This window comes from Lethenteron reissneri, chromosome 50 (assembly GCF_015708825.2).
Source record: "Lethenteron reissneri isolate LAM-NWPU_2019-01 chromosome 50, ASM1570882v1, whole genome shotgun sequence".
NCBI lineage: Eukaryota > Metazoa > Chordata > Hyperoartia > Petromyzontiformes > Petromyzontidae > Lethenteron > Lethenteron reissneri.
The window spans coordinates 6,553,429-6,570,113 of NC_083828.1; the positions used below are offsets into that span (position 1 = coordinate 6,553,429).

General features: G+C 46.7%; 1 protein-coding gene and 1 non-coding gene across 2 annotated transcripts; one reads left to right on the forward strand and one right to left on the reverse strand.

Moving 5' to 3' along the window:
- The first annotated feature begins 1,828 nt into the window (after positions 1 to 1,828).
- On the forward strand, positions 1,829 to 9,231 carry MICOS13 (mitochondrial contact site and cristae organizing system subunit 13). The gene is made up of 4 exons (XM_061572486.1): positions 1,829 to 1,966; positions 4,216 to 4,384; positions 7,306 to 7,357; positions 7,589 to 9,231. Exons 1-4 carry the CDS (start codon positions 1,944 to 1,946, stop codon positions 7,684 to 7,686), a joined length of 342 nt encoding a protein of 113 aa, XP_061428470.1. The 5' UTR covers positions 1,829 to 1,943; the 3' UTR covers positions 7,687 to 9,231.
- A 7,278-nt stretch (positions 9,232 to 16,509) lies between these two features.
- On the reverse strand, positions 16,510 to 16,617 carry LOC133355256 (U6 spliceosomal RNA). Its single transcript, XR_009756678.1, has one exon. It is a non-coding gene; the product is annotated as a U6 spliceosomal RNA (small nuclear RNA).
- Between the last annotated feature and the right edge of the window lie 68 nt (positions 16,618 to 16,685).

A 16,685-nucleotide genomic window follows, 5' to 3' on the forward strand; every position in this document is an offset into this window, starting at 1 on the left:
TCTTGAACCACCCTGCGCTGAATTTGAAACGTTATTTGGTAATACGGCAAGTGGCTCACAAACGTAATTAACAGCAACAAAAACACGAATTTGCCAACACCCGTGGCCTTTAAAGGTCAAAAGAATCGGTGATTTTTTGGGAAATGGCCATACTTTAAAGCGCATTGCTAAGAAGAAATGAAATGGCCCAAAGCGTGACTTCTTATCCATAATATACAGTTTTTGGTGGGGGGGAGTTAGATTCCGTAAATATAAATGTGTCGTTTAACCCACCACCATCCCACACAGCCAATTAGTAAGGGGCCGTCCATAAATGACGTCACGCGATTTGGGACGATTTTTGACCCCCCCCATCACACGGCGTCACAAAAAGTCAGGCCCGCCCCCTTAAATGACGTCACAAAGCTCTGCCCCCCCCCCAAAAAAAGAAAACATGCTTCAAATCGCTTTAAACTATTGTCATTGTAGTGCGTATTTAATGTGGCGCTGCACTCTGATGTAGGAGAAAACATTTATTAAAACGTCTATTTAATTAAGTAGAACGTGTTGTCTATATTTAAAATTGCGCATTTTGATGTGACGTCACATTTCTCACCCCCCCCCCCCCACACTTACACTTTGGTTCTTTCGATAAATGCACGTAGGTATAAAAATAAAATAAAAACACATCGTCACAAATGTCTGACCCCCCCGCCCTAGGTGCGTGACGTCATTTATGGACGGCCCCTAAGGTTTATCACGTAAACAGAACACGTACCGATTCCTTACTGCTCCAGCACACACCGTGTGTTGGAGAGTAAACCCACAACGCGTTTCCTTTGCGAGGCGCAGCTATTGTTGATACTCCGACTGATGCTCCTGCTGCTGTTGTGGAGTGACTCATGCAGCCAGCTATATGGCTGCAGAGTTTGGTAGTACATGTTGTTTATGTCGTTTATTGTGAAAATTCGGTCACAGTTCCTATGATCACTGTTTCATTGCTTTTATGGCTTTATTTTGGTGATTTTCGAAAAGTTTTTTGGTTTGGCCATGTTTGTTTGTTGTAGTACGGAGTTAGACTGATGGCCTTAATCTAAGTTGTCTTGTGGTTGTTGTTGTTTGACTTGCATCCCACTGGGATTTTTGCACACAGCGTTGGTGTACGGTGCTTTTTCTGCAATATGTTGCTGTCTTTTCTTGGACTTTCTGTTTGCACATAGTCACATAGTCACTTTAAGATGTTTTCTTGTTCATGTTTTTTGTTTGTTGCGGTTGCACTCGATTCAAGAGCCGAATGGCTCACAGGGCTATACACCTAATCAACGAACTTGACAAATGCGTTAGGCGCGCATGCGCAGTGAGCGGCAAAAGCTGCAGTCGCGGTGCGCCGCGGATTTGAGGGTCCGCGGATAACGAGGGCCCCCACCCTCCACCCCCTCCACTTCCCTCGGTGACCGCGGATTTGAGGGTCCGCGAATAACGAGGGCCCCCACCCTCCACCCCCTCCACTTCCTCGGTGACCGCGGATTTTGAGGGTCCGCGAATAACGAGGGCCCCCACCCTCCACCCCCTCCACTTCCCTCGGTGACCGCGGATTTGAGGGTCCGCGAATAACGAGGGCCCCCACCCTCCACCCCCTCCACTTCCCTCGGTGACCGCGGATTTGAGGGTCCGCGAATAACGAGGGCCCCCACCCTCCACCCCCCTCCACTTCCCTCGGTGACCGCGGATTTGAGGGTCCGCGAATAACGAGGGCCCCCACCCTCCACCCCCCCTCACTTCCCTCGGTGACCGCGGATTTGAGGGTCCGCGAATAACGAGGGCCCCCCCCTCCACACCCCCCCCTCACTTCCCTCGGTGACCGCGGATTTCACCTCGGGGTGTTGAAACCCAAGAACCGCGCCGGGCGCTGTTGGTCTCCAGCCGCAATCCCATCGTCCAAGAGGCTCCGAATCGCGGCCCGGATGGCTCTCTTTAAAGCGGCGAAGTAAGTGGAGGCTGCCGATAGGCTTAGCGTCGACTTTTAAAAACATCGTTGCAACATTTCGAGGCTAACCTTGAGTGGAGAACTTGACATTCAGATGACACCTTGACGGCTGACCGAGTAGGCCCACTGCGGAGCCTATGGGCTTGCCTAGATTTTATGCCGTCGTCAGGCGGCGCTCGCCCAGGGGGACCGCAAGGCCGAGCCGCCTCCCTCCTTACGGTGTCTGATAATATAAAAGTTTACCGTTATTTAGATAATTTGAGTTTATTGTTACGTTTGTAAAATGTTACTTTGTCCGTGGGTATTGTTTGTGACGTTTTGCTGGCGCTGATGTGAGACGAATGTTAAGCGAGGCATACGTCGAGGCTTTTACTGTGTGCTCTAACCATGAATACAATACGTACATTTTAACACGTAGCAGGCTTTCGCAAACAATATACACAATATAGGGTTTCTTTGGGGGGTTAGATCGCGTAAATATAAATGTGTCGTTAAACTCGCCACCACCCGACACAACCAATTAGTAAGGTTTGTCACGTAAACATAACGTGTCAATTCGTTACTCGTACAGCACACCGGTGTGTTGGAGAGCAAAGCCACAACATTTACAATCTAAGTACGACGTTTCGCTAGTAATTACAACTGGCTTCATCAGGCGGACAGCCATCTGGCTGGATTTACTCTCCAACACACTCGTAACGGATTGGTATTTTCTGTTTACATGACAAACCTTACTAATTTGGGTGTGTCGGGTGGTGGCGGGTTTTAACGACACATTTTAATTTACGCGATCTAACCCAAAAAAAAATAACATGTATTATCAATACGTACATTATTGCAACGTTGCAAGATGCCGAATATCGCTTGAAAGTATGCGTCTTACACGTGTTCAATACGTTTTTAATTCGCTAATATTCTGCACGTTACTGTTGTAATTGTGATTATCGTGTAGCAATAGTAATCGGTAGAATCACAATTTTGGATTACTGGGCAGTATAGATTATTAGACATTGTCTATGACCAATTAACCCGGAATGGTGCCTGATGCAGGCAGTGATGAGAAGGAAACTTGCACTATTTGGACACATATGTAGGGTGAACACCATACCGTGTCAACCCATACGGTTTACCTAGTATTCTTGTACAGGGAAATTGAGTTTTCAGGTCCATACAGTGTACAGCCGTTTCAATACGGGCAAAAATGCTTTTTGTCTTTGTGTTTCTCCCTTGTGGTGGGACTTTGTAGGATGAACGTTGAGATTTATAAGGGCACGGGGTGACCAATAAGGTCTGCATTGGTCTGTAATAAGGTAGGGCACTGAAAAGGGGTTGACAGGTATGGAACAACAACAGGAACATGTCAAGTGCGTTGTTCGGCATAATGGAAGGAACCGGACAGATGGGAAGACTTCACAGAGAATGGCTTGATGACGACATAAGAGATCGGTGCCAGAAAGATGTGGCCAGTAAATTTCGATTTAAAGCGTTCGTGACTGCAGGGATTCATATTCTTGGTTCTTTCGGTAAAGTCACGTAGAAGGGAACTAATAAAATATTTGTATTAAAGTCACGTAGAAGGAATATAATAACATATTTTATTATTTCCCTTTTACGTGTCTTTACCGAAAGAACCAATAATATTTGGCCAGTACTTGAGCATATTGGCACCAGACAGAGGCAAGTGGAAACAAATGACGACATGTGCAGTGGACACGTCACGGGCTATCTGCCCATGGCTCGTGATGTGTGCGGCCTGATCTCGAAAGCTAAGCGGGGATTGAGCCCTCGATACTGGTTTTGGATGGGCCACCACCATATATTAAACAGGTCGTGATTATTGGCTGCTCTGCTGCTACGTTTTGACCAACAGATGGCAGCCGGGAAGCAAGCTCAATGATTATACCGAATTGCACAACTAGACTTTCGCCAACGCTTGGTGAAGTACTGTATTGGTCATATAACTCCCACGATCTTCATGGCTTTGTGATGCCCTCATCCAGCAGTAGATCGGCAAAACAGCAGTACTACTGTCATCTCTTAGCAATAGCGGTGGTGAAGGAGGTGATGGTAATATAGGTTCCAATAATAATGGTGGCAGTAGATATGATAATCGTGGTCATCGTGATAACGTCTCTTGTGATGGTCATTACGGTGATGATAAATACTATGGTGATGACGGCAGTGATGTTAATAATATATGTTATGAGTTATTCTGGTGGTTCTAACGGCAATGTGACTTTTCCCATTAGGCTGAGCGTCAAGCTGGGGTTGGCTGGAGGCGCCGTGTACGTTGCGAGCTCGCAAGGCGTGTTTCGTGATGGCGAGGATGGGGAGGGAGCCCTCTCCCGCCTCGGGGACACAGTCAGCCCCGTGCTGAATAAATACTTGGGACCGTACGTTGGCCCATACCTGCCAAAGGTGGGAACATCGCACTTGGAGCCCAGGCATCCAATACTCTTATGGCCATGACATAACAGTGCAATTTTATAGGCAGTCAACACCAACAGTAATTGATCTTCCACAAAGCTCATGGTCCACCCTAAATCGCATCCATCGCACAAACCATGGCAGATGCGAATACCTGATGCACAAGTGGAAAATGTAAAACTCTCCAGTGTGAAACTGTGGTCATCCAGAACAGACCGCACAACACATAACGACGCAATGCCTGATGATGCACAAATACAAAGGAGACATTACAGCGACACACTCTGCTGCTCCTGATGCGGTTGTCTGGCTTGACCGCCTGAATGTGAAATTGTAGTTGTTGCTCTGCATCTACATCAGCCGTATGACAGAATAAGAAGAAGACCAACAGTAATTGCCGCAGTTCTTTATCGTATCAAAAATGTATCGACCCAAATCCCAACAAATCTGATTGCCATTTTACCAAGTGCGCATTTGAGATGACAGCTTCCAATGAGATCGCAGGGGTCATGTGACAGCCCGAGGTTGTGTACTGGACATCTGTGAAAAAGAGCTTTAGAGCTCATGGGTTTCCTCCAGTTTAAATGTTTCGATTCCGTGAAGTCCACGTTTACAGATCAAACCTCCGTCATTCTTTGCCATTGCCGTACCATGGTGTCATAGTTGCCCATAGTAAATACATTGCAGGTGACAACTGCCAGCAACAGTTGCTATGAAGTTTGCCCTTGAAAATTATGGCGATCATCACCCTAACACCACACTCACTGTGCTCTCCATATGTCAACACCCACCCACGGAATCCTTGAAACTTGGTTGATTTTCCTCTGCCACTCTTGTGAGGCGAGATTACACCCACTCCATCATCAGCACCCACTCAGATGCCCACAGCAACCCATGGTGGCTCGTAGGCACGTAACGGATGGTTGATTGTACGTATGTATGGGTATTCTGTATGGATGATTCACCTTACCCCCCTCCTCTTCCCCGCCAGCCATTCTATGAATTGTTACAATTCTGAGTTGTAATTTTAAGCACGAATTGGTACTTTTAAAAATATATACTATTTTTACTGCCTCTATTGCTTCTCTTCATTCGCTATGCGTCAACATTTACTTCAGGTTAGTATGCACCATTCTAGATTTGAAGTTTTCGGTAAAGTTACGTAGGTGAAAATAATAATAAAATAATAATAATAAAGTTAAAACAACTAAATTAAGTCACGACGTTTCGGGCATAACACAAGCGTCCTTCATCAGGTGGGGACCACCACAGCGAAAACAGTTGCTGAGGTATGCCGAAGAGATGGCTTTGACAAGGATTTATATAACTGAGGAGGGTGGGGGGGGAAACGATGACAGGGTGAGTGTGGGGGCGGGGCGTGGGCTGGAGAGGCGAATGCTAAGGGTGGACCAGAGGTCGCAACCGGGTACCCGATACCCGTACCCTACCCGATACCCGGCTACCCGTACCCGGCCGGGTACGGGTACCCGTTTGCGACCCTGGTGCGGCCGGGTACGGGTACGGGTAGGCCGTGAGTCACTGGTGAGTCACCGTTTGTCACTCATTTCCCAACGTCTTGTCTCTTCTCACAATTCAAGTTCCTAGAATCAACCCACCCGCGCCTGCAACATGGCTTCATCCCAGAGGTCGCAATCAGGGACCCGATACCCGATACCCTACCCGTACCCGGCCGGGTACGGGTAGGGTACGGGTATGGGTACCCGTTTGCGACCCTGGTGCGGCCGGGTACGGGTAAGGAATCAAAACCCGTTTGCGACCTCTGGTTTATATAGCTGAGGAGGATGGGGGGGGGGACGATAGCAGGGTGAGTGTGGGGGCGGGGGTGGGCTGGAGAGGCTCATCCTAAGGGTGGACGTGATGCTCCTGGGTATACTGCTCATACTGCTCCTGTACATCGGATGGGGGGGGGAGAGTCGGATGGGGGGCTGAATTTGCACGATTGAAACACTGCACGTCAAATGTTTAATGTGTAAAGAAATGTATCTACTGTGGAAAGTCACCTGCTGTCCCTTCTAATCGAATGTGTAATCAGACTTGGGTGGAGCTGTCTCGATTGGCCGATAATGTGTTGCATTGTGTTTAGTGCAGCCTTGAGATCCCATCTTTCACACTGCAATACCCTAAAGTATGCCACCAGGAGGTGCTCTGTTCATGCTGTTTACTGCTTGACATGTGCATTTTTTGAGGCTAGCAAACGCAAACTGTTGTTGGAATGCGCTCAATGCCAAAATAGAAACAGATAGTTATACTTGCTGACAGTTCATCTTCCGTTGAGATATTAACGTGGATATATCGAAATCATTGATTCTGGAAATATCATCCAAGTCAATGCTCGGATTCTCATGCGATAACTTTGCAGACTGGCGTGGTTACTTATCTGTCTGCTTGTATAAAAACCTCAAGATATGGCACTAGCATGAATATAAACAGGGATTAATTGTATATATTGCCACTGTGACAGGACATTATAGCGTGTAAAGAACACAATGTGTTTGTGAATGTTAAATAGAAGGCTTTGCGTTCTGTTCTGAATGTAACGCTCACACATTCTAGCAAAATAAAACACGCACGACTTTGTACAATGTTTATCCCATATTTATTTTAGTCCTATTGCACAACCCGCTCCGTCAAAGATTTGTTGTTTCATTTGGTTAGACGTTGCTCAGTTTAGCTCCGTGACCCGTGGGGAATTTTCGCTGAATATTTGTGCGCAACATAAATAAAGTAACGTTTTTTATTTCACCAGGAATCTTAAACCTCCACAAACTTTTTTGGCTTTTACGTTCGTGCCAAAACGTGTTGGAATCCATCTGGTTACGGCTCACTTTGCTCACGCGCCCCCCGGTGTTTATGAAGCTTGTGCCCGTAACTCACCGTGTGACAATTTGCAGGTTCCCAGTGGTGTGGGCGTCTGCGAAACAGTGAAATCTGCCTGGAACTCAGGTATTTAAAGAACAAACAACGTGACCACCGCAGGTTTTAAACACATATAGGCGCGCCCTGCTGGAGTTTCGGCACGTGGACTTCCGTGCTGCCGCTAAGGCATCAAAACACTGGTCGCTTCACATGCAGCTTGCTGCGCGTGGCTTGAGACAGTACCGAAACACGTTTTGAGAGAAATGAAATTGGAACCGAACGTTATCTTGGAATGCGCATGTGTGTTCCCAACCACAGGCGTTCACACCTCCATATTGGCGCTGTCGAATCTGCCCCAGCGATCGGGAGAGTGGGCGGGCCAGGGCTGGACCTACGTGCGGGACCTCGTCAAGTGACCGCCAGAGTCCGACCCACCTCATCGCACCTCTCTCTCACAGTCGACTAAGTTGTTCTTTTTTTTGTTATTATCAGGCAAAGCTTTTTTTGGTTTTTGCACGACCTATGGTGAAACATCAACTGACATGCGACGGTGCCAAGACTGCGGCGCGTGCCTGGGTGACCGGTTAGATTTAAATTACGTGCGAGAGGTGCTTTGTTTCTGAATGTTGGTGGATGTTATAACTGGGCCACTGCTTGGCGGTGGTCATCACTATGTAGGTTTCACTTAACTACACATATACACATTCGAAAGACCTTAATAACATATCAGGAGACATAGTGTGTCATCAGTGGCGTGCCGTGGCGTGGTTGGCATGAGCTCTGGTGCAGGGAATGAAATTGGAATCCCCTCCCCGCTGCCATTGTTGCACTTTTCCCTCCAACTCCCATTGTAGCCCCGTGCCTGGGCAAGTCTGGCTAAGTTTGCTCTAACACAATTGCCCCGCCTACACACCCGATATCTACGCCCATGTGCATGACATTAATCACCACATTTTTATCCATTCTTAGTGTTAATTGATGAAGCTCGGGTATCCGTACACACACACACGTGGGTGCTGCGCAGGTTGCGTTCGTTTTCCCAAATGAAAAGTAATGAAATCGAGGCTGATACGAGTTGGCAACTTTCCCGCAAGAGGTGCAATCGGCAGGTGTAATTGAAGAGGGCACAATTTCTACGTCGTTACATAAGTCTGCGCCATCTTCGGTTGCCTGCTGTGGCCACACCTGCTAAGTGGGAACAATTCTGATCCAACGTGAGATATTTTTCGAAGCACCACCCATCCCCTACCAACCTTGCTCTCCTCCACGCACGCCACACAGCAACCGTTGCCGTCCACGTTTGCGTCTGGAGAGACGAAGCCTACGCTATTTATAATGATAATAGATTTTTATTTTTAGAAGCTCAGGGCGCAAAACTATCAGGCTCGTGTGACGGGTTCCCGTTTTTGCGTTGAGCACGTGGGAGTGTGCAAAACGCGACTTGCACTGCAATCCGAGTGGGGAGCACTCGCGATTCCAGAGATGTGACTGCGCAGTTGGTCATGGCGTATCGACGCTACCTGTTGGCAAACCAATTCCAACACTTCCCCGTTTAATCTTTAACAGATGCTCTTCATTGAACGCCTACTGTAAATGATGAGAAGATCATCCAGCAGAAAAGTGTGTGCAGGCTGAATACGATGAGCAATATTACATGCATACGGTGATTGTTATCGTAGGCCAAGTTTTTCCATCTTGCCTTGTATGAGACATGGCATGACCACACTGCACGTATAACGCACACGGCCTTATTTAAAACCACCGAGTTACATTACTTTGGGCCACAGTAGGACAATTAGACAGCTCTAATACCGGTTTCATCAATGTTAGGATTAATCACGACAGTATAGCCATGGTTGTCCTCGGTGTTTTATTTTTTGGATTGGTGGCATTGTTGAAAATCGCATTTTGGACGTTGCATACGGCCTCTGAATAAACTCTTAAGATGCAAGGTACAATGACACTGACTCGATACTTCTTGTGTGTAGCTGGGTGGATGAATCTATATATATAAAATCGTTCATGTCTGTCTGTCTGTGTGTGTGTGTGTGTATTTCGGCCCATACGCACTTTCATTGGACGGCGGTTGCCCCTGGCAACGGCTAGCCACGCCTTCGCCGCTTTCATTGGACCTGGCAACGGCTAGCGACGCCTTCGCCAAGGGCTGCAGTTTCATTGGACGGCGGTTGCCCCTGCCAATGGCTAGCCACGCCTTCGCCACTTTCATAAGCTCCGTATTTAATTAAATAATAGCCATTACACAGTATTGTTGGAGCGCTGAGGGGGGGGGAAGGAACGCCACCCGTACCCTGCCTCTTCCAAGCCGACAATTTTAGGCGAGGCCGCAGGCTTTGCACGCTACTAGGCCTCGACACCCACCACGCCACTCTGAGGTAAATTCATCAAAGTTTTTCCTACTCTTCACTACACCCCCACCACAATGTGTGCTATTAATATTACTTTTAAACCCAACGCGCCAACAATCGATTACTTTAATGTTCACTGTACAATTACTCATTAAGCTGGGTGAGCGTACTGCCAGTCTATCATGTACACTGTAGCCTGCTTATTAAGCTCGGTGAGCGTACTGGCACTCTATCATGTACACTCTAGCCTGCTTATGAAGCTGACTGCGTGTACTGGCAGTCTATAATGTGGACTGTAGCCTGGTTATTATAATCGATTCTTTATATGTTCTTTGTACAAACAGTCATTAAGCTGCTTGAGCGACCCCAGTTCGATTCCAACTCACGCCCACCACCGCTGACGATTATTTGAAACGGACCTGGCCCTCCCCTAGGTCCACTCAGCCTCAAACGCGTAACTTGCTGTCGTGTGTGAACATCGTCACTGGGGAGACAAAGGCGGCGGGGCATCGTGGATCCAAGTCCCGGGCGAAGCCGGGTCATGTGTATGTGTGTTTGTGTTTATGTGTATGTCTGTGTGTCTCTATGTATGTGTGTATGTATGTGTATGTATGTGTTTGTGTGTATGTGTGTGTGTATGTATGTGGGTTTTTTTTATGTCTTTATGTGTATGTCTGCGTGTCTCTATGTATGTGTGTATGTACGATGTGTGCATGTGTTTGTGTGTATGTATGTGTGTGTATGTATGTGTGTGTATGTGTTTTTGTGTATGTATGTGTGTGTATGTATGTGTGTTATGTGTCTGTCTGTGTCTGCATGTATGTGTGTGTGTATTGTGTATGTGTTTGTGTGCATGTATGTGTGTGTTTGTGTGTATGTGTATGTCTGTGTGTATGTGTTTGTGTGTATGTGTGTGTATGTGTGTGTATGTGTTTGTATGTGTTTGTGTGTTTACGCTCGCATTACACAAATGTGTTGCTGGTCTAAGGCGTTCCTCGCACAGCATTGCCGCTTTATTATTTCAGTTGTTTACTGCCTTACGCACCCTGAAAGTCGTGTGTGTCTGCAGCAAGCGCGTGTATGTGTACCTATGGACGCGCGCGCGTGTGTTGTGTAGGGGGAACGGTAGTGTAGTGCTTAGCGTGCTGTCTGTGTCTGTATGTGTGTGTCTGTCTGTGTCTGTCTGTGTGTGTCTGCGTGTGTCTGTGTGTGTGTCTGTGTGTGTGCGTGTGTGGTGTGTGGGGAGCGGTAGTGTAGTGCTTAGCGTGCTGTCTGTGTGTGTGTGTGTCTGTCTGTGTCTGTCTGTGTGTGTCTGCGTGTGTCTGTGTGTGTGTCTGTGCGTGTGTGGTGTGTGAGGAGCGGTGGGTGTAGTGCTTAACGCTACGCTGCGCTACCAACCCGGCGAACCCAGTTCCATTCCCGCTCACGGCCACCACCGGTGACGATTATTTGAACCTCCCCTAGGTCCACTCAGCCTCAAACGAGTAACTGGTGTGGCGTATTAACATCGGCACTTGGGAGACAAAGGCGGCTGGGCGTGGTAGATCCAAGTCCCAGGCGAAGCCGGGTCATGTGTATGTGTTTATGTGTATGTCTGTGTGTCTGTATGCATGTGTGTTTGTATGTGTGTGTATGTGTTTGTGTGTATGTCTGTGTGTGTATGTATGTCGGTTTTGCCGCCGTGGTGGATCCAAGTCCCGGGCGAAGCCGGGTCATGTGTATGTGTTTATGTTTATGTCTGTGTGTCTGTATGCATGTGTGTATGTATGTGTGTGTATGTGTTTGTGTGTATGTCTGTGTGTGTATGTATGTCGGTTTTGCCGCCGTGGTGGATCCAAGTCCCGGGCGAAGCCGGGTCATGTGTATGTGTGTATGTGTTTATGTGTATGTCTGTGTGTCTGTATGCATGTGTGTATGTATGTGTGTGCATGTGTTTGTGTGTATGTATGTGTGTGTGTATGTATGTGGGTTTTTTTGTATGTGTTTATGTGTATGTCTGCGTGCCTGTATGTATGTGTGTATGTACGTCTGTGGATGTGTTCGTGTGTATGTATGTGTGTGTCTATGTATGTGTGTGTATGTGTTTCTGTGTTTGTATGTGTGTGTATGTATGTGTGTTATGTGTCTGTCTGTGTGTCTGCATGTATGTGTGTGTGTATTGTGTATGTGTTTGTGTGTGTTTGTGTGTTTACGCTCGCATTACACAAATGTATAATGCGGGTCTAAGGCGTTCCTTACACAGCATTGCCGCTTTATTATTTCAGTCGTTTACTGCCGTATGCACCCTGAAAGTCGTGTGTGTCTGCAGCAATGGACGCGCGCGCGTGTGTTGTGTAGGGGGAACGGTAGTGTAGTGCTTAGCGTGCTGCCTGTGTCTGTGTGTGTGTGTCTGTGTGTGTGTGTCTGTGTGTGTGTCTGTGTGTGTGTCTGTGTGTGTGCGTGTGTGGTGTGTGGGGAGCGGTAGTGTAGTGGTTAGCGTGCTGTCTGTGTGTGTGTTTCTGTCTGTGTGTGTCTGCGTGTGTCTGTGTGTGTGTCTGTGTGTGTGTCTGTGCGTGTGTGGTGTGTGAGGAGCGGTGGGTGTAGTGCTTAACGCTACGCTGCGCTACCAACCCGGCAAACCCAGTTCGATTCCCGCTCACGGCCACCACCGGTGACGATTATTTGAACCTCCCCTAGGTCGACTCTGCCTCAAACGAGTAACTTAACTACTGTAGCGTATTAACATCGCCTACTGGGGAGACAAAGGCGGCCGGCCGTGGTAGATACAAGTCCCGGGCGAAGCCGGGTAGTACAGCTAGTAACAATATAAAAGGCTGTGTGTCCAGATTCGTTTAGCCAGGGTTTGGCTCCTGGTGACACGATGGATTGCTTAGATGTGTACGTAGAGTTCACGGTGGTTCGCGACTAATGTGGGCGATGGTTCGGTTGGATTTTCCACGATCGAAAGCTGTTCTTTCTTTGGATTTGTACGGAAGGTCGGGGGGTGGATCTGCAGTGAGACGTGAGGATTCAATATAACACGGGCCAGCGTTTTTTTGAAGGTTAGATTACATCTCTTAGGTGGTCCCTCTGTGTTCGCCAAAATTTCGCCATTTCTCCCAGGGTGCTGAAGCCCGAATGTGTAAGAGGGTTCTCTGGCTTTACTCAAGAACGACTTGCTCCATTTCAGGTGGTGATTGGGCGGGTCCCGTAGTCTTCATGGATGGGTTGGCCCTTGATGAGTCTGCATTCACGATTGGCTCGTGCAGTGAGAGTAGTATATTCTTGGGTCTTTCGGTAAAATCACGTAGATAGGTTCAAAGAAAATAAAAATAATAAAACAAACTACCACGTTTCGATCGCAACACAAGCGGTCGTCTTCAGGAAAAGGGGGGTTAGGCTTCAAGGCAAACTTTATAAGGGTTTGAAATGGGCGTAGCCCAGATGTCAGCAGCCAATGATAATGCAAGTGGTGGGCAGCCAACCCGACCGGTGGTTGGTTTTCCACCAATCAAAGGGCTGCCAGGTGAAAAATAGCATGTTAATGAGAGATTAGCATTTAATGGCAGATTGCAGAGCCGCAACCAGGAGGTTGGCGCGTGAAGTGACTGAGTGTGAACCCTGTGAAAGTTTGAAATGGGTGTAAAGCACAACTAACATCGGAAGGTGGTAGGATGGGAACATCACAGCGAATTATGACTTAAACTGGTTGATAACGTCCTTCCAATGATTGCTCAGTTTGTACCCATCTTCTCGGTTGAAATTGTGTCTGTGTCTAAAAATGGATGGCTTCATGAACGAATCTTTGTTGATAGCCAGTGGGCGTGCAAAGTATCTTCGTCTTAGAGAAATCAAGTTCGTGTGAGCTCACCGCATTCAAATAATGATCAGCCACGGCCAAGGTATTGGTCCTACCGTGTTTCAGATCTGACATTTGGGCTATGCCCATTTCAAATCCTTATAAACAGTTTGGTTTGGAAGCTAACCCCCCTTTTCCTGAAGACGCCCACTTGTGTTGCGATTGAAACGTCGTAGTTTTTAGTTTATTTTTATTTATTATTTTTTTTATTTTCTTTGAACCTATCTACGTGACTTTACCGAAAGACCCAAGAATATGAATTCCTGCAGTCACGAAAGCTTGAAGTCAAGGTCGGTGACAAGGCCCGCAGTATAAACCACAGCTACGCGGAATCTGCTTCACAGCGGACTTTAAAGATCAGGTGATGTTATTCTAAAGAACAAAAAAGCGTAGAGATTGTGTGCTGCCATCACGGTCCAAATCTGCCAAGTTCGAAAACTGGACTTGTAAATCACTCAAGTTCAAGTTCATTTATTAGGTATAGAGCCCTGTGAGCCATTCGGCTCTTGAATCGGGTGCAACCGCAACAAACAAAAAACAAAAACATGAACAAAAACATCTTAAAGTGAATATGTGACAGAAAAATATTGCAGAAAAAAACACCGTACACCAACGTTGTGTGCAAAAATCCCAGTGGGATGCAAGTCAAACAACCAACAACAACCACAAGACAACTTAGATTAAGGCCATCAGTCTAACTCCGTACTACAACAAACAAACATGGCTAAACCAATACACTTTTCGAAATCACCAAAATAAAGCCATGAAAGCAATGAAACAGTGATCATAGGAACTGTGACGGAATTTTCAAAATAAATGGCATAAACAACATGTACTACCAAAACCCTGCAGCCATTGCTGGCTGCATAAGTCACTCCACAACAGCAGGAGCATCAGTCGGAGTATTATAATTTTTCAAAGTTGGTAAAAGCTACATGGGCATCATCGCACCCCGTTGGCAGACGGAGTGGCCGATTGCAAAGCCGGTGGTGTTGCTGCGTTCTACCGGCACTGTCACTGGGAAAGCTGCCGCTGGAGGTTGCCCGTGGCTCGACTGCTGAAAGGGCACCTCGAGATGTCCTGCTTTGGAGTCGCGGTATAAATTCTAAGCGTTGATGGTGACGCTGACGAATTTACACGTCACATTTTTGGTATTTCATAGCTCCGTAAAAGAAATGTGCCTTGAGTGAGTGTCCGGGTTGCTTTTAAACCATGGCTGTCTTTGTACATTGTGCCCGAGGGACGATTGGAACACTTGAGGATATTCAGTTCGACAAAGGAGCCTTTGTCAAAGATTTTTTTTAAAAAACATTCTAAGCACTTCCCACCGATATAAACACTCTCTTTGTTTAATGGGCCGGGTTCGTCAAATTGGAATGACTCCAGCGTGCCACCTGGATTATTTCCTTCACAGTTGTTTTGTCCCAATGGAACCTTTCCCACAATTCGTTAAGCCCTATTTTTCAAAGTATTGCGTAAAGAAGTGGTTCTTAACCTTTACTGCAGCATTTGCACCCCTTTCATTCTCAGTCGTTAAAACAACCTCAATAAAAAAGACCTAAATACATCGGTTTGATGAAACACAGTAGTTGTACTTACGTGCCCCTGCTCAATTTGTGGTTAGATTACACTGGTCAACACACTTTTTCTGGCATAAGGTATTCCAACGGTATTAAGGTAATTTGGGGTGCTGATTCCAAATCTGGCATCAGTTTTTGTCTATCACATCAGGTTTTAAAGATATCAAATATTGCATTTTCAATAAAAACTGCAGAAGAAAATATTAAATAAATGTGGATATCTACATAAAATTATATTATAAACACACTATCCTAAAATACAGCACCATATTTTAACACTAAAGCAGTCACTGACTCGCAACAACTTGCCATCATAAGTGACAGAGTTAATTTCGGGTAAAATCAATGAAAATGGGGTATGCCGATAGCATAAACATGAGATGTGATAGAGCAAATCTGAGATCAGATTTGGAATCAGCACCCTGAAATTAGTCTATAACAGATGCAAAAGTCCAGGCCAGAATTTTTCTTTTGTTGACCAGTGGTATTTACCTTCTATAAAAAACTGGCCACATCTCTCATCTCCCAGAAAGGGCATATCGCACCCCCAGGGAGTGCGTGCACCCCAGGTCAAGAACGACTGATGCAACGATCGCTCAAACACCCGCGTACAAACTGAATTAATAGCTCCGTCTCTGCTGTGGAGGTCCTCTTGGCTACGATCCTTTCTTTGGCTGCCACTCTGTCGTTAGTCTCGGCCACCGGCCATCGTCCGCTTACAGTCGTGGCGTGCTTTGTTTAAGATAAAAAAGCAGTTCTAAATAAATACGTTTTTCAATCTAGATGATTTAAAAGTGAATAGCACCAGTGGCTTCCTAATATCGGAAGGAAGAGCGTTCCAGACGGCCGCAGAAACGCATCCGAAAGCGCGCGATGCGATGGCCTACAGGCTTCGTGACGTCTCCAACTTGCATTCACGTTCTCGAATCCATGTGTTCCTCTTTCTGCCTCACAGTATAATTACTGACATTAACCTCTCCACGCTTTGTTCTTGTTAGTTTGGTTTAAGTTACGCCGCTTTAGAGAGTCTACGTTGGTTTGGACCACTGGTTTATATGATTGACACCGCTTTTTTAGTAGGTTGGTGTTGACAGGTCACGAGTTCATAGCCTATACTTGATACAATTTGTTCAATTAAGCCGTAATATTGTACACTGGTTTCAATGCGTCTCTCTGGTGTGTCTGTAAGGGTGTATTGTTGCGTCTCTGTCTCGAAGTCTGTTGATCGATGTCTCTCCGTCCATCTCGATGTGTCTGCGTCTATCACTGTCTCTCTAACCACACCTTGTCTGCCTCTGTATGTCTCTCCTTCTCCCCGTATTTATCTCTCTCTCCATCTCTGTCTTTACGTGGATGGCCCCTCCATGTTGTCTGCGTCTCTATTACTCCTCTTTCTCCCTGTCCATCTCTGTCCGTCTTTCTCCACCCATCTGTCTTTCTCCCTGTGTCCACGTTGCCTCCACTCTGTCTCTCTCGAATTTGCGTGTCACTCTTGCCCAGGGGGACATGCTAATATTCTCTGTATCGTTCCAATGTTAGTATATGTACTGCCGGAGCAAGTACCGTCTCTCTCTCTCTCTGTGTGTGGCTATCGCTCTCATTGTATCCGCACGTGTGCCCCTCTCTCTCTC

Coding starts and splice junctions, on each gene's coding strand:
- MICOS13 (XM_061572486.1), top strand. CDS start 1,944: ATGGCTCTCTTTAAAGCGGCGAA. Junction 1,967..4,215: donor GCTCTCTTTAAAGCGGCGAA/GTAAGTGGAGGC, acceptor TTTTCCCATTAG/GCTGAGCGTCAAGCTGGGGT. Junction 7,358..7,588: donor GAAATCTGCCTGGAACTCAG/GTATTTAAAGAA, acceptor TCCCAACCACAG/GCGTTCACACCTCCATATTG.